Source organism: Ctenopharyngodon idella, chromosome 2, assembly GCF_019924925.1.
Source record: "Ctenopharyngodon idella isolate HZGC_01 chromosome 2, HZGC01, whole genome shotgun sequence".
Taxonomy (NCBI): Eukaryota; Metazoa; Chordata; class Actinopteri; order Cypriniformes; family Xenocyprididae; genus Ctenopharyngodon; species Ctenopharyngodon idella.
Window position 1 is genome coordinate 42,756,862 of NC_067221.1, and position 23,623 is coordinate 42,780,484.

Genomic DNA, 23,623 nt, shown 5'->3' on the forward strand with positions numbered 1-23,623 from the left:
CCTAATTCAGTGCAAGTTTGCTTCATTTCAATCCGACCCGCCTTGTTCTACATCAAAACGGATCATACGCGATCAAATCTGCCAAGCGTTCCGAGTATGTAAACGCAAAAACGCGTGAAAAATGCGCGCAGAAATGATTGACGCGTCAAAAACAATAATCAAATATATACATAAAAGCTCAGGTTTTCAGCATTTTCAACGCAGTTTTTGGGTAAATCACTAGTGTTTTGACAGCGCAGAAATCAGGATATTATATGAGTAAGTGTCCTCATACAACATCCGTAATATTAAACGATCGCTACGTTAATATAACGTTAATGAATGTATTTTATATTTAACACGCAGATGTTTCGCTGCTGTTGTCAAACGCGTCTTCTAAACATAAACGCCAGTGAACAAACACAGATTTATTTCATCCAGAACGTTCTGCAGGAAAACATGTCAATCTAACGCGTTTGTAAACAACACAAGCGCATGAACGTTACCGTGAGCGCCGCGGCGTTTCTCTCCTCGGGTTTTGCGCTCCTCTCTAGCCGCCGGCGGAGCGTCTGAGAGCGGTCAAGGCAGGCTGGAGTCTCCGCTCTCATCAGCGGGAATAGCGGCACTGTAACCGGGAGGAGCGCGGGGCGGGACGCGCAGTGAACGGGGAATTCAAATTCACGTCACTGTACGTACGCAACTGCTGAGAGCGCGAGATCAAATGAACAGCTATGACGCAGGAGGAATGTTGTGGAAGTGTAAAATAACAATCTTATATTACTTTTTTTTCTCTACTGACTGTAGTACTGTACTGATGGATGCAAGTTAGATGTGTTTTATTCATTTAAATCAATATGCATTTGTTATTCCCTATATTTTGCTTAGTATTTTTTTTTTTTTTTTACAATGCTTTTGTTTATTTAAATCAAGTTTTATTCATTTATTTTTTATATTTTTTATTTAATTTAAATAAAATGTTTTTATGTAGTTATTTTTTTATTTAAATTTACTTATTTACTATTTAAATTGTATTTATTTTAAATAGTTTGGTTTAATGTAATATGTTAATTTATTATTTATTAATTTAAATAAAAATGTATTTTTATTTTAATCAAATTTATTTCATTTATTTTGTATTTAGATTATTAAACTAAACCAAATAAACTTGATTAAAATAAAAATAATTAAACAAATAAATCTGATTAAAATAAAAAATAATTAAACAATTTTATTTAAATAAATAAATAATAAATTCACACATTAGTTTAAAATAAATGGCATGAAATAAATTAAATTTAAATATTTTAATCCTATTTTTAATCCTACATTTAAATGATTTAATCCTATATTTTTTTGCATTTTTTTCTAAACTTCTCTACGGACCCCCTCATGGCCCCTGAGGGTCCCGGGACCCCAGCTTGAAAACCCCAGAACACGCCAATGTCTATATCTGTGTTTTTACACACGCTGTGGTCTCTGTATATACATGCAACAACACTAATTTCAGATCTATAACCTTTAACGCACATGCAGACTCTCTCTCTCTTTCTCTCTCACACACACACGCACACACACACACACACACACACACACACACACACACACACACTGGCTGTTTTAAAGTGGTGGTCGATGTGAGGTCTGCAGGCTTTAGGCGTCTTCTGTAAGTGCGCACACAAACCTCAGCTGGTGTTCGGCCCCTATAGAGACGGACGCGTGTGCCGTAATGACAGAGCGTGTCTGTGGTCCGCTTCTTCAACAGACGGAGGAACTCTGGGTGGAGCTGCTTCAACATGCTTTACAAGGCATTAAACTAAATCTACTGAAGATTTTGGCAAGTATTAAAATGCTAAACTTGAAGACACCAACGCATTCGCAGCTGTAGTTTTCTCATAAGTGCAGTATGAACAACACTAAGGAAAATCAATTTAAGAGAAATAAATGATGACGGAAGCTTGTCTGATAACAATTTTTGTTAAATTACATTATTAACAAACTAACAATAAACAACACTTCTACAGCATTTATTAATCTCAGTTCATGTTTATTTCTATATTTACTAATACATTTTTAAAAATAAAATTGTATTTGTTAACATTACTTAATGCAACGAACTTGAACAAACAAATAATTAATAAATGCTGTAAAAACATATTGCTCATAGTTAGTTTTTATTTAGGTAAATTATACAATTCAATTTTAAGTAATTAAATAAAATAATATAATTAAACTTATTTATTTTTACTTTTTATACACTGCCAAGTTTAAATCTAAACTCGCAATTATGAGAAAAAGTCAGAATTGCAAGTTTATATTTTTATTTATTTATTTAAATCAAATTGTATTTATTTAAATTTTTATTTTAAATCAAATTTAGTCAGTTCAATCATATTTTATTTTTATAAATTGTATTTATTTTAATCGAATATGTTACTTTGTTATTTATTTAATTAAATTGTTAAATTGTTTTATTTTAATTAAATTGATTTATTTAGTTAAATTTTAATTTTTTAAAGTTTTATATCTCTCAAAGACTTTATACTTTTTTATATATTTTTATGACTTTTTTTTTTCAGAATTAAGAAATATAAACTTTTATCTAAACAATTCTGAGGGGGAAAAAAGTCAGAATAGTGAGATATAAATCAGAAACCAGCTTCCCTGACAAACTGCTGGAGGTTTATGACGTGAGGAGCGGAGTGACCGTCATGTGTTTCTCCTGCAGTGAGTGATTACTGTAGTTCAGGGGCAGCTCTATTTGATCTTCAGCGAGTTATTACTGTAGTTCCTGAATGTCTCAAACACCAGGAGACTTTTAAATAGCGTCTGAAAGCAGAAGATCCCAGAGCTGCTTCAGATCGCTCACCGTTTAAAAACTGTGTTAATATCTGTATGAAATCAGAGCGACATGCTCCTGCTCTTACTGATTCATCCGTCTGTTTTTCTAAAACGCACCTCATATAGTGACACTGTCACTGTCCAATCACGTCCGCTCACATCGTGTTTCTTGGAAAACCAGAAGTAAAATGGGTTTGTGAAAAATGCTTCATAAAGACAAAGAACGCTGCTGAACCACAAACTGGATTATAATCCAAACAAATCTGTGCTTTCTGTTTAAATTTATGTTTAAAATCTGTTTAATTGTATGAATTAAACACCTCGTAAACATACTTTGTCACTAGAAACATTTAAATAACCCATGAAAGTATTATGCAATCATTTAAGAGCTTTTCTCCTTATGTAGATCCTTTTTGGCATAAAACGTTCTTTAAAATTAAGTGAAGAACTCTAGAGTTTATACTGAACCTTTTCTTCTAGTGTAAATTATAATCCAAACAAATCTGTGCTGCTCTTTATAAACAGAAAGAGAGACTTTTACTTCTATGAATATCCATTCGTAGAAGCAAAATTATCATCAGTACCACAATTACTGTTGAATGAAGAAGAGAAGCACAGAAGTTAGAGCAGAAGTTAAACTGCTGAAGAGTCAGAAAATAGAAGAACGCTATTTATAAACGGCCAAAAATCTTTCAGTAGCAGAAAATATCCTCCAGTAAATCTGACAACAGCTCATCCATCGCTCGACCAAAACTACTGAATAATGACTGAGAAAGAGAGAGAGAGAGAGAGAGAGAGAGAGAGAGAGAGAGAGAGAGAGAGAGAGAGAGAGAAAGAAAGAAAGAGAGGACTTCCACCAGAACATCTGCTACTGACCTCCAGTGATTTACTGTCAGTGTGAGCAACTGAAAGCTTGTTTTAGTTGAATGACACACACACACACACACACACACAGTAGGGAAATCAGTCTCTGTAACACAACATGCGGACGGCAGCGTGACACTAACAGAGAAAAGGCAAGTTTCCACTCGCTGGAAAGCAGTTCCTCCCTCGCCCAACGACTGTCACTGCAGATACTGTTTCTCTCTCATTCCTCTTTCTGTTTCTTTGGGAACGAACTGGCGCGGTTTCTCTGGAAGTCAGCATGAAACCCAAAACAGAGCATTTACTCCATTAATTCACGTTCCTGTGAGTGATTCCTCAGTGCACATTATTCTTTATAACCAACATGTAATAATTGATATTAAAGCACAAAAGTCACAAGTTCAATCCATATTCAAATGAAGCATTCATTCAGAGCATTCATGCAAATTAACCAAATAAAGAGGACCTCTTTTCCATCTTCATCTGTCGTCAGTGTGTAATGTTGCGGTTTGATCATGAAAAAGCTCATCATTATTATTCTCTATATAGGAAAATAATCAACCTGTTCTAGTAGAGCCCAAAAACAACATCAAGACATCAAGAAATGACGTCCCAGGGACTTTTTTTGCTGTAAAAATGTAGCTCCAATTAAATTATAATAAATGATATAATCTAATTAAAGTTTTAAAAATATCCCGACTGCTTCGGTGTGATTCTGTCCGTCAGCAGCTCGTACTGGGAAACGAGACTGAAAGCAGCGTCTCAAACACTGATGTATGAATGTGCTCTATTCAGTCTCCATTCTAAAGCGTGACATTAACATTAAGACTAGTAAATCTGCATAACGAGGACACGTCACATGACACACGGTATCTGCTGACATTGACCTGTAGTGCTGTAAGAGACGGCCGTACGTCATGAGTTTGAGTTATCTTTAAACCAGTTTTCAGCAGCTTTCTCTCACTGGACCAGCAATATGACCGCATGTGACCTTTGGATAGCAGAAATATCCGTGACGGCAAATTTGCATGACAAGGACAAAAGGGAAAAACACACACTGTACATCGTCTGACACGCAAAAATATCAAAAGGAAAATGCACAAATTTCAAATATTACATTAATGAGAATTTGGGAGATAAATGTGACATTTTGATGAATGAAACAATGCAAAAAAAATCCCAAAGCTTTGTTTCTTTATGCAAATATATTATTTGTTTTTTTATTAATATTTTGAATTAGCCTTTATTTTTATATATTATATTTCTAATTTTCATTCAGTTTAAGTTTTTAAGCTAATATTTATATTTTATTTCAGCTTTATTTCAATTAACAATGTTTTTTTTAGTTTTAGTTTAAAATGATAATAATACTGACTAATATTCCTTGCAGTCAAAAATGACAACCATAGAAATGAACAGGAATTATAAAATAAATAAATAAATTTAAAATAAACAGAATTTTTTGGGGTGTACAATCTACAAATCAGCCACGATGCAGAAAAAAGCAAACAATGAAGGGGTTAACTGAGAAATAATTTAAAAAATTAGAGAAAAAAAAAATGTATAGATTAATTAATTTTATTTTAAAAATTGCAGAAACAAATGGATCATAATTACTGCATAAATATTACGTAGTAGCATAAAATTCACTCAAAAAAACTAAATATTAAATAAAAAATATTATTTAACAAATACATATATATATTAATTTTACTAAAAAAAAAAGATACATTTGGAGGTGTCAGATTTATAAAGTGGATCATAATTATTGCATAAATACGACGTAGTACCATAAAATGTCCTCAAAATACTGTACAAAATATTGAATACAAATATTATTGAACAAAAATATATAACACTGATTTTACTAAAAGTACTAAAGTTACATTTGAGATTTTCGGCTAAATTTGGCTGGGGAATGAGGAGCAGCAGAGGGTTAAAAGTGTTTTTAAGACGCATCATTTCGGTTGCTCAAACATTCCCACTATAAATACCCGCCGACAGGCTCTTGCCCACTGGGACGGCATGTCTTTATATGGGCAAAAGAAGCGTCATCCACGCGGGTGACAGGCCAATCTGAGGCGTCTTATCAGACCTTTGACTGAAGACAAGGTCTGAGCTGTTATCTGGACTTCTGCTGAGCTTCACACAACGCTCACGTGGAGCAGGATTCAGGAACTTGGAAAGAAAAAGTGCAAAATGAGCATGAATAAGTGCGAGCAAAGTCTATGAGGCCAGGCGGTGCCAACTCAGCTGAACGGTGAGGAAAACAGCCCCGAACGAGGGCATCTCCATACTATGAACGACTTGGACCTTTGAGCGGCTCCTTATCACCCAATAAACAGGCAGAAATGCGCCCACGTGACCTTTGACCCCGACGAACTTCATCATCCTGCAGTGGACTTACATAAGTTAGAAGAAGGCTGAAGAATGCTCTGTTTTCACCAAAGTTTTTACTGTTTTAGGAGGTCAATGTCAAGATCTCATTGGGGTCAAAGGTAAAAGTTCAACCCTCCTGTTGCAGGTTATTATTGTTAACTAAAGCTACACTGTTAAAAACATTTTTGATAATTGAAATAAAGTAGTTAAATATTAGTTGAAAAACTTGAATTAGAGAGTCCAGAAAATTGCACTGGGTTTATTGAGTAGGACTAATTCACAAAAGTAGTTTTTTTTTAAAATATTCTCAATTCTCAATATTAAACGAACCATTTGATTGACAGCAGTGGTTCTTGAGTTGTGTGGAGATTTAACATATGATATGAATATTGTGTGTATGTGCAAAATATTGCATGATATTTAATGTGTAAAACACGACAGCGCCACCCAGTGGCTGATTTCTTTCAAATTTAGCACAGACCTCTAGAGCCGTAAGTCAAACAGGCCCAGCGAATTTCGTTCAAATCGGCCTCCGTTAACCTTGTCTAATATGTGCTCAAACTTCATTGGCCGATGATGGCCATGTTTTTTAAGATATGCAAATGTCCTCATAAACAGTCATGGCACCTTGGACAAAGACGCTGCATGCCAATTCTTAAGTCAATCAGACTAACGGCTGCGTAGTTATAGCCGTTTTCAAGTTTTTTTTTTCATGTTATAGTGCCACCGAAGTGGCCAATCACCGCAGTATTTTTCACGTGACCACAGAATGAGCCCATACAGGTGTGTACCAAGTTTGGTGAAAATCTCTCATTCCGTTCAAGATTTAACACCATTTTAGTAAAAGTGGCCCCGCCCACTTCGAACATTTTGGCGCCCTGTAACAACGGTGAATCGAAAATTCAACTTTTTTTTTGTTAATTATTGCTATTCCCTCTCCAGAGAATCTTTCTGCACTGGTTTGGTTCCGATCGGATTTAGTCTCTGACATGCTAAAATAAAGGTCTTTTTTTTTTTTTTTTTTTTTTTTTAAATCAGACTCTTTACCTTTTTTCAAAGAGTTGATTTTTGGTGAATTGCATTGAAATCAATGGTGAGTCAATTTAAGCATCAGTGCAACCAAAACTTATACAGCCTTTCCAAAACACACTTGTGTGTCAAAACTTTGCACACACATTCATGAGCCTAAATGAGAAAACTGCAAGAAGGAATAAGCAGTGTTTAAAAACACAAATATCTGAAATGCACTGATCTCAAGTGTAACTGCTCCAAAAGCAAGTTCACAACTAGACCGAAATTAACGGTTTGACTTCCCACCGAGATTCTTCGCATCATTCCCATTGCAGAATATCTGCACGTTTATCAGATGTGTGACAAAAACCTCCAACACAAACCTGCAGACGACTGGAAATCAATATCCTCATCCAGACTTAAAGATCAGGTACAGAAAACCAACAGGTAAACAAACGCTATCAGAGTCAGACAGTCACTATCAAGCACAGAACAGGATGAGAATGAGCTGTGGAGCAACTCTACAGTATTTAACCAGTCTGGAATGTTTTCTTATAGATTTCTCTGTCATGCGTTTCATGTAGGAAGCCAAAAATCCAAATGCACATCAGCAAAAACCGGCAGGAGGAAATGAAAACAAGCAAAGCAACAATCATTTCCTCTTTCCAAAGCAATCTTCACTTAGTCTGCAGTCACACAGAGATGACTCAAACACACGAGAGCGTAAAAAAGACACCGTCAGCACACAGAACAGGACTGTCCAATACACTGCAAACGACCCTCAATGACGGCATCTTTTGCTGAATATAACAGATAAGCAGTCTGGCCGATGAACTGACTGATTTAAAGACCATTCGCTGCGAAATAAACTGTTCTTCCTCAGTGTTTCTGTCTTGTTTTCCAGCACAAATATCTAACGTTTCTTAAATCAAGATACATTTACTGGAGAAGAGAAATGACTGAAGATATTACGTAAAAATGTTTAAAAACGTTTGTGTTTAAAACAAGAACAAATATCTGCCAATGGAGTCAGAAAAATAATCTTGTTTTCTCTTTGAATTATATTTATTTTTCTGACTCCATTGGCAGATATTTGTTCTTGTTTTAAGCACAAACGTTTTTAAACATTTTTACTTCATATCTTCAGTCATTTCTCTTCTCCAGTAAATGTATCTTGATTTAAGAATGTTTAGATATTTGTGCTGGAAAACAAGACAGAAACACTGAGGAAGAACAGAGTTTATTGCAGTACTTTAGATGAAACTTACATTTGGTTCATTTTAATTATATTGCTTAATAACATAATCATGAGCCACTGGTCACTCTGCTGTCTACTGGTGAAAATATTATTATTATTATTAAATAAAAATGCTGATATATTATTATTGGTCGAGCACTAAAGTCATTCATAGCTGTGCTTTTCATGTTGAAGTGAATCTGAAAGTGTTCTCGCTGTGTTCCTGGAGTATAATTTAGCAATTTTGGGGGGTTTCCTGTTCTAGAAATACATCAAAGGAGGTTTTTTTGGAAAACCCCCAAATGTCAAAGATATCCGCTGACCGCAGGATGGTAAAATTGTGTTTCTTTTGGAAAGTGACTCACCGGACAGACAAAATCCAGATGCACACATCCACATCCACGGCACCAGGAGCCCATAATCCAGGGAAAAGAGGAAAGAGAAACATTCAACATCCATATTGAGTGATCAAGATCTCAAACAGATGAAGAATCAGATATCTGAGAGATGACTTTTACACTAGTGTATTCACAGGTAGTTATGAAATACTTTTGGAAAGTGTAACATGATATACATATACAGCATCGAATACTGATTTAAACAACTTTTATGAGCTCATATTAACTGAGGCTACATGCAAAATTAAAGAAATAATATACTATTAAAATTCATTTGTCACACCACATGACCATGAACTACTTTAGTCATACATATTAATAATATTTGTGTGTGTGTGTGTGTGTTTAGATGCGATTAATCGATTTGACAGCACTCATTTTTACGTCTAAAACACTCCACTAGATTTGAAGATTTCTAGTAATCTAAAACAATCAATATTTTCAGTAGTTGTACAGCAAAAATGCACTTTTTTGGATCAGCTACTGAGTTTCCAATGTCACTTTGAACAAAAACTCACTCACTGACACATTCAAAGCAGAACTATATCTACAAATGGTTTCATATACCTAATTATTTATCAAATACATACGTAAACATGTTACTAATCTTATCTGACCTAAAGGAACAGCGTTAACACGCACTTAAAAACATTGTAAGTTAGTACACAAACGCGTTAAACATCACCTGACACAGAGTCGCTCTCAGAGGATCCTTGGACAAATGTCAGTGAAGATAAAGCAGCATTTGATCCAAACACACGCTGTCAGGACACGAGCAGAAAGACTGTTTCACCTGACGAGCTTCCACCTCAATCACACGCTCGCCTTCACAAGTTTCCTTGGGCGGAGGCTGGTACGGGAAGGCCACGCCCCCTGTGCCTGTGATTGGCTCGCTGTCGTCTTAACCACACCCTAAATGTAATCCCCTCCTTCCTGGAGTCTTATCTGGGAAGGGTGACTCCTCAGACACTCTGAGATTACAATTTATGGGTTTATTTGATCAACTTTGATAAACTATATATATGTGACTGTAATGCTGAGGTAATTTGATACAGATGTCTTGGTGAATATATCATCCACTGCGATATTTTGAGTATTTTATGTAAATACATTTAAATAAAATTAAAGTTTGCAGCCTTTTAAATAATACAAATGCCAAAGGTACAACAATCAAAGGCATGTTTCCCCATGGATATTAAAGTTTATTATATTCTGTAGTAACATGGATGTGCAATTCTAGATAAAGAGACAATCTCAGATCTTCATGTGATGTGACCTGAAGAATATCAGGAATAGTGAAGGTCAAAGTCCATGAACTAAAGTCTTTAGAGCAGGAAAAAACAACCTGTCAGTGTCAGACTCATTTATGAATTCATGTATATTTGAATAACACGGTTTTCCCTCAAAAAGTGCAGTTTCATTTAAATATAATTTGTGCTGCAAACTCAAATTTAACAGAAACTAACAATAAACAGCATTTATTTAACAGATACTCAAAAAACGCACTAGTAAATGCTGAAATGAACTAAAATTAATAAATGTAGAAATACACAGACAGTCAGTCTGAAGCAGATCACTAATTCTCCACTAGATGTCAGTATAAACCTGTTTATAACATCACAGAGAGGTTTGAGACAGCAGAAGATCAATGCAGGACAGAATCAACTCAAAGAACTTTATTGTGATGTAGCAGCTAAAACTATTATACAGCTACAGTCTCAACAAACTCTCGAAAATCACCAACAAAGTGTCTAAAAGACCCGAGTCCTCGGCTAAATCAGTTATTGCCCTTGTGTATACAACATCTGCTCACTAAAAATGAGTGAAAATACAAAAACAACAAGTGCAAAGTTGCATAATATGAGCTGTGTGTGTTTATAACATCTGAAACATGAACACTGATGTCAGTGCTGCTGTCCCACACGGACACAATACTTTCAGGATCTAGTAGTTGTGATTACGCTATTTTATAATAAACATATAAAAACTGTGACAGATATACAGTGAAGTGTGAAGTCTAAATATAACAACAGATACGAGTAGATCGAAGCTACACAAAACATCCTGTAACAGTTCGTCAAAAGGCACGACGCTTTTCTACATCAGAATCATGTTAAAGACTCAAAACAACTTCATGTTCTTTTCTTACACTAATTTATATCTGATATTGACATACAATACAGTACAAATAGAAAGTAAAAACACTGGAATGTATTTAAAAGAAAGAAAGATCCCAGCTAACACAATATATGTTCCAATGAAGTTATGAAAACATTATTTCTGAATGTTCAAATTTTTTTTTTTTTTTTGGTATACGAATGTTAGGAAACATTCCATTTCATTGTTTATGAGAATGTTACATCTGAATGTTCTCTGAACAATTAGTAACATTTAAAAATTGAACGTTCTATTAACGTTACTGTTCATAACGTTGAGAGAACCTTGCCAGAACGTTAGCGTTGGCTGGGAAAGAAAGAAAGCTCATGGTGAAACATTTTAAGGTTGAACATCTTAATTTGCTACAGTAAATAAAACTAAAAAAATGCATAAAAACTTTAATTATAAACTAGTAGTTCGTTAGCAGGCAGCGCCTACACCTGCTGTCAAATGACTCATCTGCGAGTAAATATAGACATATTCTTATGCTTAATTACTTTTAATTTCATACAGTATCAGATGAGTTCAGTTAATGTGCTCACATCATGAATTATGAATGTTATGATGCTTTTTGTTCCTCGTGAGTCAAAACAATATTATCATCTTTCAAGAAGATGTGTTTTTATAAAAGTGAATTTTTCTTTGTCTGATTAAATAAAGGGTTTATAGTGACATGATGACAGAATTTTTCATTTTTAACAAACTCTTTCTTACAACAACAACAACAACGAAAAATCTAAAAAAGGTCAGAAATAGTGAATAAGAATGTGAGAGTGAAATCTAGAACAGATCTAGAATTGATATAGAAACATCATTAGTCTGAACACGGATCTTTGCTACTAATGTTCTCAAATATATAAAATGATGAACATCAACATATGATATTAAGGTCTTACACATTTTCTAAATGGTTTTCATTTTTCATCCTGCTTCAAATGTTTGAGATGAGTGAGATTTTGTAATATTTTTTGAAAGAGTCTCTTCTGTTCACCAAGGCTGTGTTAATTTGATCAAAAATACAGTAAAAATTGTGAAATATTATTCCAGTTTAAAATAACAGTTTTCTATGTGAATATATAGTAAAGTGTAATTTATTCCTGTGATCAAAGCTGAATTTTCAGCATCATTACTCCAGTCTTCAGTGTCACATGATCCTTCAGAAATCATTCTGATATGATGATTTGATGCTCAAGAAACTGCTCTGTCACTTTTGATCAATTTAACACATCCTTGATGAATAAAAGTATTAATTGCAAACTTTTGAACAGTAGCGTACAGTGACCACAAAAAGTACACAGACACATAAAAATGTCTGAATGTCATTAGATACAAAATATCACTTTACAAACATTTGACATTTGATTTCTGACTTGTTTTCCAGCACAAATATCTAAATATACTTAAATCAAGATACATTTACTGGAGAAGCAAAATGACTGAAGATATTAAGTCTTGTTTTATGAAAAATGTATGAAAATGAAGCAAGTTTTTGCTTAAAGGGGTCCTTGATTATGATTTGACTTTTTTAACTTTAGTTAGTGTGTAATGTTGCTGTTTGATCATAAACAACATCTGCAAAGTTACGACACTCAAAGTTCAATGTAAAGGGAGAGATTTTCTTTTACAGAAATCGCTGTTTAAGGACTACAACAAACGGCTGGTAGGGACTACAACGAGCTTCTTCCCGGGTTAGTGACATCACAAACCCTAACATTTACATAAACCCCGCCCCCGAGAACACACAACAAAGGGGGCGGGCCATGTTGGGCTGCTTTAGAGAAGAGGAAGAGTTGTTGTAGTAGAGTGTTGTTGACATGCCGTCATTTTACGCCGGACTGCTTCACAAACGAGGATCAATTCAACACAAAAGATGAACATGACGGCACATGCTAGTGGATGAGTTGAATCAACTCCACAGCAACTACATAAATTTATCCACTAACCATTCAGAAACGTCTAAAAGTTGTAACTTCTTCCTGAGTCTCTCCATCAGTGTCGACTCCGGTTTGAACAATGTAAGGCTGAACACCGTTACTGACAATCCTCATTTTGTCTGCGTGAGATTCTCCAGCTTTGTTGTTGTTGAGCGACCGAAGCACGAGCTGTTAAAGCTCCGCCCTCTTCTGGAAAGGGGGCGGGAGAAGCAGCTCATTTGCATTTAAAGGGACACACACAAAAACGGCATGTTTTTGCTCACACCCAAATAGGAGCAAATTTGACAAGCTATAATAAATGATCTGTGGGGTATTTTGAGCTGAAACTTCACAGACACATTCTGGAGACACCAGAGACTTATATTACATCTTGTGAAGGGAGCATTATAGGTCCAGTTTAAAACAAGAACAAATATCTGCCAATGGAGTAAAATAAAACACATTGTTTCTTTGAAATACGTGAATTTTTCGGACCCAATTAGCATATATTTGTTCTTGTTTTTAAAAAAGTAATTTTGCTGGATTCAAGAATGTTTAGATATTTGTACTGTATCATTTTTTGCAGTGAATCTGTTCAGTCACACTTATAAATGTGATTAAAAAAAAAAACACCACAGCAAGAGTCTTTATACTGTATAGAAAGATGCACAAACACGTTTAATCTGAACTGATAAACCAGTAGATGAAGACAGTCAGTATGTGTTTGTTTGTTTGTTTGTTTGTGGTTTGTTAGTTATACATGATGCATCATCATCAAACACAAGCATCATCCGCAGTGACATTCAGACATTTAAAGGTGTTTTTAGGGGCTGCAGTTTGGAAGTGTGTGTGTCTCTTTATCCTCACTTCCTCTGACACCTGCGAGCGAATCTCCCAGTTTAATGTAGCCCTTACTGCCCGAGCGCTCCAGTCTGGGACAGCTGAACCTCCGCGATCGTTCATCCCGACAACCGGGATCCGACAGCGTGCTCAGGGACAGGCGCGACCCCGTGACCCGCCTCCCCGCCACAGCCACGTCGAGCTTGGAATCCTGGGAAAGCGACATGCGCGTCCTTGACACCTGCGCTCTGGTTTCCAGCGCGGCGGAGCAGCTCCTGCGGCGCGAGATGTCGTGCTCCTGCATGTCGCAGTTGTTGAGTTTGATGACGGGTAAGGTGAACGCGTTAACGGACGACGTGACGATGGAGCCCGTCTCCCACTGCGTTTCCTCGGATCCTCGGGATATACTATAAATTGACGACTTGCGCTTTGCGCACTTTCTCACGCACGACGGACGCCTGTGGTTTCCCGCTTTCCCCTCGATGCTCCTGGACTGCATGTAACTGATGAGGCCGTTGAACGGGACACAGTCTTTGGCGCGCAAACCGTGAATGTCTATGACTGTGGAGTAAATATCCCTCAGATTTATGATTTTAGTTTTCTTGTCACGGTCCTCATGCAGAACGGCATTTGCACAGATGAAGAGGAAAATCCCGATGCCCATCACTAAAGGCCCAAAGACTTTGAGATTATCCGAGTATAAGTAACCCGCAAACAGACTGTGGAAGAAGCCGAGTGAACGTGATGAAGAGTTTCTGTCGGCCAACTCGCTCGACACCACCACCATGTTATTGCTTGTGAGGTTAGCCTGTTTCGCTCGCTGTGCCGCCCCATCCGTGCGATCTCTAGGCCAGTATCCCAGTACGGCCATGGCGATGCCGACTAGTAGGATCAAAACGCCAAGCGCCGCCACCAGCCCCGAGACGGAGCACAGCTTCAGTTTTCCTTTCACCACAACAACGTCGTTCTTTCGTTTTTTCTTGGCTTTCCTCTTCTTCTTGTTCTCCGCACGGTTCTTGGATCGCAGTGAATCCTGGCGCCGCGAAATTCTCAGCAGCCCACCTGTAGCGATCATCGTGCCTATTGGGTCGTGGGCCTGTCAATCATCCTGTGGGTGGGAAGGAAAGAGAACAGGAAATTGAGAAACAAAATGACTGAAGATATTAAGTCTATTTAGTATATATAGAACATCATTTTTTGCAGCGTTAATATTTCAGTAGTTTCCCCAAAGACAACAAAGAAATTAAATGGAGAGGAAACTGAGATGAGCATGTGTCTGATCTAGAGTTTTTGAAGAGATCTCAACAGCATCTCAAATTTTTGCTAAGATACTAAGGTTTGCAATCAAACCTTCATTCCAGCCTTTGCTACTAAATCTACTCTCAATATCTTGGGCTTGACTGAGACCTGGATTCGTCCAGAAGACTCGGCAACTCCCGCTGCTCTCTCTAACAACTTCTCTTTCTCTCCTCGCCAGTCTGGAGGGGTAGGGGCACTGCTCTTCTCATTTCTCATACTCAACTCACCCTTCTCTATGCAACTACAATTCGTTTGAGTTTCATGATATTGCAATTACAACCCCGGTCAAAATGCATATTGTAGTAATTTATCGCCCCCCAGGCCAACTGGGTACCTTTGTAGAGGAACTGGACATGCTGCTGTCCTCATTCCCTGAGGATGGCAGTCCACTTGTACTCTTTGGTGATTTCAACAACCATCTAGAGAAGCCTTATGCTTCAGACTTCCTCTCTCTTCTAGCTTCGTTCGATCTCATACGGCTCGTCTCCACAAGTCCCCACAAATCTGGCAACCAACTTGACCTAATTTACACACGCAGCTGTATCACAGTCAACATTTTGGTAAAACCTCTGCACATATCCGATCATTTCTTTATTACTTTTAATCTACGACTCACCACCAACCCCTCTACCAGTTAACTTCAGACGAAACCTGCACTCTCGTTCTCCCTCTCATCTTTCCTCTGTCGTGTCATCCTCTGTTCCCTCACCCACACATCTTTCATCTCTGGATGTAAATACAGCAACAGACACGTTATGTTCCACTTTAACTTCTTCTCTAGACAGTATCTATCCTCTGTCATCCAGACCAGCACGTGCTACTCCACCTAACCCGTGGCTATCTGAAAAATTTGGCGCAAATCCAAAGACTCATCTGACCTAGGCAGGTTTCGGTCTCTGCTCTCATCCTTTTCTGATGAAGTTCTTGCCTGCTAAATCTTCATATTTCCGTGCTTCAAACACACGCACAAAACATTCAGCTCTCTCCTCTGTCCCCCTCCACCACCACCTCCTTAACTGCTGATGATTTTGCTAATTTCTTCACTGACAAAACAACAACCATCAGCAGTCAGTTCTCAGCTCCACACACACAGGAACTCAGTCCAACCACATCCACAGCCACAAATATTCTCTCTTCCTTCTCTCCCCTCAATGAGGCAGAAGTATCTAAACTTCTACTCACTAGTACCACCTGCCCTTTAGATCCCATTCCGTCACACCTTCTACAAGCCATCTCTCCTACACTTCTACCAGCACTTACACACATTATCAACACATCTCTCCACACTGGCATTTTCCCTACCGCATTCAAGCAGGCTCGGGTAACCCACTGCTTAAAAAACCCACATTAACACTCAGAGGTCGGCTGGTCGCGCCGGCGATACCACCTTGCTTTTTTCTTATCAGTATGAAAGAGACTCAAAATACTCCGTCAATTTTGCACATACAATTAAGAGTTATACACCATTTTTTATACATCATTTATTTGTGTACACTCAGAGTAAAAACAAAATGTTGTGGTTTTTGCAAAATAAAGAAAACTAACATGATGCGTGATCTGTCGTCTCCCTCTGAACGAAGTCCAATCTGATAGTTCTCAGAAAATGAACTGTAACTTAGTGAATACTAATCACAAAAAAATTAGACTTATGTCTAAAGAGACGTTGAAATGTCAGGTTTTAAATCGTGTAAGTCAAATCGAAAACAAAAATTCTCTGTTTATGTAATCTGAATGAAAAGAGACATATGTCAGACATCCGTGAGTCAGCTCATTATCCGCTAATGCGGCCATGCCCACGGAGCGAGCGCTATTCAGACACAAATTCTGAGGCAATACATGCATACATCGTCGCAATCGTGTATTTATTATCTTCAAAAGTGTTTATCTGCATGTTATAGCCATGGTTAGCGATCTCTGGAAGCCTCCGTTGTTAGTTACATGGTATGTCTGTTCTTCACTGAGACATTTGTGGACTAAAGGTGCACAGAGCGTCCTCCAGCTGCAAGTATGAATTGAAAACAGTATCCAGCGCTCATAGTGATGACAATAAATATTGAATAAATATTTTATATTACTCCTCTGTATAGAAAATTGACATAAACATATGAGAATCCATCAATATTTCTCCAAATGTGCATGCTTTTAAGCTAAAAGCCTTGATGGATGTTGTTTTATCAAAGGTAACGACTCCGTTTTTCATATTCATAACTCCTGACGCATAGGCTATTAACAAATTACGGTCACTATAAGAGTAAAACAGAGGTCAAAATGTGAAGCTTGAGTATAAGATATTTTTAATGATGTATAGTTTGTCAACTGCACATTAACAAAGTATATTAAAATAGAAAACCATTATTTGGCTAGAGACTTGAGACTCCTTAACCCTAACTCTAATACGTGCATGAGATCACAAAAATCACGTTTTTTTGTCAAGAGTGGACATTATATTTACATTAATACTTTTATCAGCATGTTCACAAAGGGTTTTTTTTCACATTGCCTACCTGACTGAAAGGGCTCATTATGCGGGTCATTATGCAGGTCTTTGTCTTCTCAGGTGTGAATCACAGCATTATTCATGAAGATTCACGCATTTAAATTAGTATATTGTTTTATATGAACGAGAAGGCAGGATAATTTTTACATCATTTTGAAGCAAAAACTCTAGTCTACAACCTCCAATACCCAGAAGTCTTGTAAACACATATATAATATTAGTTTTATGGCCTTATTTCAGTGACTTAAGTTTTTTGTTTTTTCAATAACCACGCATAAACGTTATTCCTTCAAAAATACAAACATGTACATACATGTTCCTCACATATTATGGTATCCAAGTTCGTGCTGAATACAGTGTAATGACACTTTTTCCATTAATATGTTTATGAACAACTGAAAAAAGCACAAATGTCAGGGCATGTCAAAACTTCTCCAGGGCCCCAAAAATCCTCAGACCCCAGAGGGTTAAACACGTCACTTGTAGACAGTTACAGTCCTGTCTCTCTCCTACCATTCATAGCAAAAACACTTGAACGAGTTGTTTTCAATCAGGTATCCTCTCACAGAATAACCAGCTGGACGTCAACCAATCTGGTTTCAAGAGTGGCCACTCAACCGAGACTGCACTACTGTCGGTCACTGAATCCCTACAGATTGCGAAGGCTGATTTCAAATCATCAGTTCTCATTCTGCTGGATCTATCTGCTGCCTTTGACTCCGTGAATCATCAGATCCTTCTGTCCACCCTCTCGTCACTGGGCATCACAGGAACTCCACTTCTCTGGTTTGAATCTTATCTCACAGGTAGGTCTTTCAGAGTTGCCTGGAGAGGGGAGGTATCCAAAGCACATCAACTGACCACAGGGGTTCCTCAGGGTTCAGTGCTTGGACCCCTCCTCTTCTCCATATACACTACATCACTGGTTCCCATCATACAGGCACATGGTTTCTCCTACCATTGCTATGCTGATGACACGCGGCTCTTCCTTTCATTCCAACCAGATGATCCCACAGTAGCTGCACGAATCTCAAGCTGACTAGCGGACATCTCGGCATGGATGAAAGAACATCACCTGCAGCTCAACCTTTCAAATGAGCTTCTCGTCTTCGCTGCCAATTTGACTCTACAGCACAATTTCACCATCCAGCTAGGTACGTCATCGATTACCCCATCACGGTCGGCCAGAAATCTTGGAGCAATCTTTGATGACCAACTGACCTTCAAAGACCACAATGCGAAGACAGCTCGGTCATGCAGATTTGCACTATACAACATCAGGAAAATCAGGCCTTTTCTAACTGAACATGCAACACAACTTCTCGTCCAGGCCCTGGTCATTTCTAGGCTTGATTACTGCAATGCTCTTCTGGCTGGATTTCCATCATGTGCAATCAAACCTCAACAAATGATTCAGAACGCTGCAGCACGTCTGGTCATTAATGAGCCTAAAATGTCACGCATCTCTTCGTCTTTCTGCACTGGCAGATCAAGTTGAAGGCATTGATGCTTGCTTACAGATCTACCACAGGCTCAGCACCCTCCTACTTCCACTCACTCTTACGAGTCTACATCCCTACCAGAAGCCTGCGATCACTAAAGGAGCGAAGGCTCATGGTACCATCAGAGTGTGGCACAAAATCACTCTCCAGAACATTTTCATTCACTGTTCCTGGTGGTGAAACGATCTCCCCGCCTTCATCCAGAATGCAGAATCCCTGGCAATATTCAAAAAACAGCTGAAAAACTCATCTCTTTTGAGAGCACTTAAACCTTATCTTTAAAAAAAATGCTTTCACTTCCTTTAATCCCTCCCTATTCTAGCTTATGCTACTCTAAGCAATGTCTGAAACTTGTATTGTGAGCACTTCTTGTGTCTATTTGCCTCTTCACGATGATTTGCTTGTTGTATTCCTCACTTGTAAGTCGCTTTGGATAAAAGCGTCTGCAAAATGAATAAATGTAAATGTAATCAAAAGCCAGAAATCTCAATATGATCTCAAACGTTTCTCATCTAATGATCTGAGCTGCTCCACATTTCATTTTTAGCTCTAGACTCTTAGTGGATGATAACTATTACTCATTTGAGTCTTTTTATTATTATTATATTAATATTACTTTTTTTTTTTTTTTTTAGGAGAAACATCTGGGACAAAGTTGAACTTGAAAACTGAACTGAAACTCTTCAACCTCTGAGAAATAACATTTTCTTCTGAAGTAAAGCTGGGGTACTTTTGTTGCTTTTTTAATTATAATCTTTTATTAATACTAATGCAGTTCTGTTTGTCATATTCAGACGATTACAGTCAATGATCATCAATGACGGAAGCAGATGCTTCATGCATAAATGGGCACGAAAAACACTCAACATCTGAAATTACAGATATAACAGCGAGTTCCTGACAGCCTGATCCTGTTTCTCTCTAATGTCCCGGCTGATAGCATTACCAGCAGCTCCCATTAATCCGCCCCATTTCAATTAAACATCATCTGTAAATTCGCTGATTTCACATGCGCCCCCTCATGAACCCGATTATACATTCCAATCAGATAATCAATTACAGAAGCAGATGACATTGCTTAATTGCACTGACTAATGTATAATTCACCTTTGCCAGCAGGTTTTCAATTTGCCTAATCCCTCAGAATTATGCGTGGCGTACAGTGATGTTTGTATGAATAATTCATGGCGTGAAAAGACTTCAGTAAACCCGTCATGACACACGGCCGGTGGAAATGTCAGCGTCTACGAGTGACAGACGTGAGTCAGACCCCCTTCAGAGAACGTCAATGAGGGCAGAGGGGGTCGTGACACTTCACAGACGCTTTCAACATCTCCACACTGAGAGTTTCGCTGAAGGACCATTACAAAACACAACCTGAGGGAAATGAAACCAGATCAGTTACAATAAATAAAAAGAGCTACATGATAAAAATGCAAAATTCATGTTAAATATCATATCTAGAGACCAGACTTGAGGGGGGACTCTTTTCATGCGAGACAAGAAAAAAAATACACAAAAACCCTAGCAACTGCATAGCAACGCCCTGGCAACCTCATAGAGCATCCCAGCAACCAAATACAGTAGCAACGCTAAAAACACTTTTGCAACTGCATAACAACGCCCTGGGAACCAATCAGAGCATCCCAGCAACCAAATACATAAGAAACACTCAAGAACACCCTTGCAGCTGCATAGCAACGCCCTAGCAACCACCCAGAGAATCCCAGCAACAATATACAGTACAGCAACACTCAGAACACCTTAGCAACTGCATGGCAACGCCTTAGTATCCACCCAGAGCTTCTCAGCAACCATATAGCAACACTCAGAAAATCTAAGCAACCACAGAGAACATCCCAGGAACCATATATGGTAAAAACAAACCTTAGCAATGGCATGGCAACGCCCAGGCAACCACCATGAACACCCCAAAAAACAAATACACAAGCAACACTCAGAACGCTAACGTGTCGGCACCTTAATGGCATGGCAATGCCCTGGAACCCCCCCCCAGAGCATCCCAGCAACCGTATATCAACAGAAATCAACAGAAATTCTAAGCAACCACATAGCAACACCCTGGCAACCACCCAGAACATCCCAGAAAAAATATACAGAAGCAATACTCATAATATCTTAGCAACTGCATTGCAACCACCATAACAATCCCAGCACCCATAAACAGTGGTAACACTCAGTCAGAACCCCTTAGCAACAACATAGCAACGCCCTAGCAACCACCCAGAACATCCCAGAAACCATATACAGAAGCAATACTCATAAAACCTTAGCAACTGCATAGCAACGGCATAGCAACCACATTACAATCCCTGCACCCATATAAAGTGGTAACACTCTGTCACAACACCTTAGCAACAACATAGCAATGCCATGGCAACCACCCATAACATCCCAGCAACCATACAGCAACACTCAAACACTATAGCAACCACATAGCAATGCCCTGGCAACCACTCAGAACATCCCAGAAACCATATACAGAAGCAATACTCATAATACCTTAGCAACTGCATAGCAACACCATAGCAACCATCATAACAATCCCAACACCCATATACAGTAGTAACACTGAGTTACAACACGTTAGCAACAACATAGCAACGCCCTGGCAACCACCCAGAACACCCCAGAACCAATACAGCAACACTTAACCACTTTAGCATCCACATAGCAACGCCCTAGCAACCACCCAGCAACCATATACAGAAGCAATACTCATAATACCTTAGCAACTGCATAGCAACGCCCTGGCAACCACCCAGAACATCCCAGCAACCATATACAGTAGCAACACTCAGAAAACCCTAGCAACACCCTTACAACCACCCAAAACTTCACAGCAACAGCCTAGCAACGTGCCTAAAAGCACTCAGAAACCATAGCAACCACCCAGGACATCTTAGCACCCACACAGCAACACCCTTGAGTTTTACAAGGACAAGCAGCACATGAATCACAAACTCTCTGCAGGTGAAGCAACAAACTCACACTCCAGTGTCCGCTGGCATCGGATGTTCAGCAGATATCTGTGCATTTACACCTATAAGTCCTTATAAGTCTTAAAATAATGAAAAGGTTGAATATATTGATCAGCAAACACATGTAAGACTGGCAGCGGATCTGTGTCTTTAAAGAGCGCGTCCTGGTCTCTGCAGCATCATCTCACTCTGTGTTCAGAGGTGGTAGAACAATAAGCACACACTCCCACACGCTGATCCATACGGCTTTAATGTCAGCGCCAAACAAACCAAACAATCCCGCATTTATAGATGCTACTTCAGTCCGCGCTCAAAGAAAATGTCAAGCATCTCCTCAGACTTCAACACATTCTACAGATATAGTTCACAAAACATCATTCTTCATCCTTTAAACCTGATGAGGGAGAGTAAATAAAGACAGGATTTACATTTTTGTCTCAGGGTTTCTTAATCTAGTGGTGAAGCACCAAAAACCAGATTATTAACAGACAAATAATTGACTGATGATGTCTTAATTTGATTTTTTTTGCATATGGCAAGCTGAGCACAGTATTAAACAGATACCTGTTAATCTAGTATGAGTTGACTTGTGTTAACTCCCAACTTTAAGGTCACCTTGAGAGATTTCCGTTTCATTGTTTGTTTGTTTGTTAGTTAAACCCATTATAATAAACTTCACAACGTCATTAATTAGGATTTAAATCTTGTTTTGGACCAATTAATGGGTCTGAAATGTTCATATTGTAAAACTACTGAACTGATATTGTACTGTACTGTATTTCACTCACAGAGTGTTTTATTGATTTGCACTGACTTTCTATTGTGTTCGAAGAGTAAAACATGCACGCGCGCAACATGAAAAATGAAAAGCAACATGTGCAAAACAATAAAACACATCAATAAAACATGCATCCAAATGATTAGATCTGACAGGTCGAGTTTACAATGAAATGTCAATAATTATGTCATAATAACAATCACAGTCAGCGTTAAAACGACAGTCACTTTAGACATTATTCTGTGTTTTGCGTTAAACTGACGTTTGTTTCCCATTGATTTTCACACAAAAGCCTTTAACGCGATTATTCCCTCTCAGACAGCGACAGAAGAATGATGATTTAACAAGTGTTTAACTGAAGTCAGAGACATGCATGTGTGTGGAAGGTCTGGATGTTCTCACCGAACCTGTGTCAGTCCATCACTCTGGATCTCCGTCATCTTCAGCAATGATTGTCATCCTGATGTTGCTGAAACAGGGATATGAGGAGGAGAGCAGCAGCTCCTGTTCACTGTGTGGCCCCGCCCATCGCCTCCAAACACTCGACCTGAGCAACATGGGTCGGATCAGAGTGGAGGACTCGCGCACTGCGTACTGCATACTGGAGACCGTAAGACTGTAGCGCGCTGCAATACTGACACATGACCTCACTACGGTGTACTTCTCATCTCAGAAAATAATATAGAATATTTCAGTTCAATGTAAAAATATGGAAACCCAAACACGTTTTAGCAAATCCTAATTATGACTTTAAAAGTCATATCACATATCACAGGCATATTTATGAGATGCAAAATCCAAATTATGACATACTACGGCATATTTACGAGATGAAAAGTCCAAATTATGGCATACTACGGCATATTTATGAGATGAAAAGTCCAAATTATGGCATACTAAGGCATATTTATGAGATGAAAAGTCCAAAT

General features: G+C 38.2%; 2 protein-coding genes across 3 annotated transcripts in view; both read right to left on the reverse strand.

The window, feature by feature from the left end:
• Nucleotides 1–666, reverse strand: part of epb41l3b (erythrocyte membrane protein band 4.1-like 3b) — a 30,723-nt gene extending 30,057 nt beyond the window's left edge. The window contains exon 1 of the mRNA XM_051863901.1: nucleotides 486–666. The gene's annotated coding sequence lies outside the window, so the exon portion shown is untranslated. The remainder of the gene's footprint in view (nucleotides 1–485) is intronic.
• A 9,700-nt stretch (nucleotides 667–10,366) lies between these two features.
• Nucleotides 10,367–23,271, reverse strand: LOC127496623 (transmembrane protein 200C). 2 transcript variants are annotated; one of them, XM_051864258.1, is made up of 2 exons: nucleotides 23,102–23,271; nucleotides 10,367–14,724 (listed from the first exon to the last, which is right to left on the reverse strand). In XM_051864258.1, exon 2 carries the CDS (start codon nucleotides 14,689–14,691, stop codon nucleotides 13,600–13,602), a length of 1,092 nt encoding a protein of 363 aa, XP_051720218.1. In that variant the 5' UTR covers nucleotides 14,692–14,724; nucleotides 23,102–23,271; the 3' UTR covers nucleotides 10,367–13,599. The 2 variants fall into 2 exon arrangements, with proteins under 2 accessions (XP_051720218.1, XP_051720209.1); XM_051864249.1 differs by having other exon boundaries at nucleotides 23,097–23,270.
• Nucleotides 23,272–23,623: the final 352 nt, after the last annotated feature.

Coding starts and splice junctions, on each gene's coding strand:
- LOC127496623 (XM_051864258.1), bottom strand. CDS start 14,691: ATGATCGCTACAGGTGGGCTGCTGAGAATTTCGCGGCGCCAGGATTCA.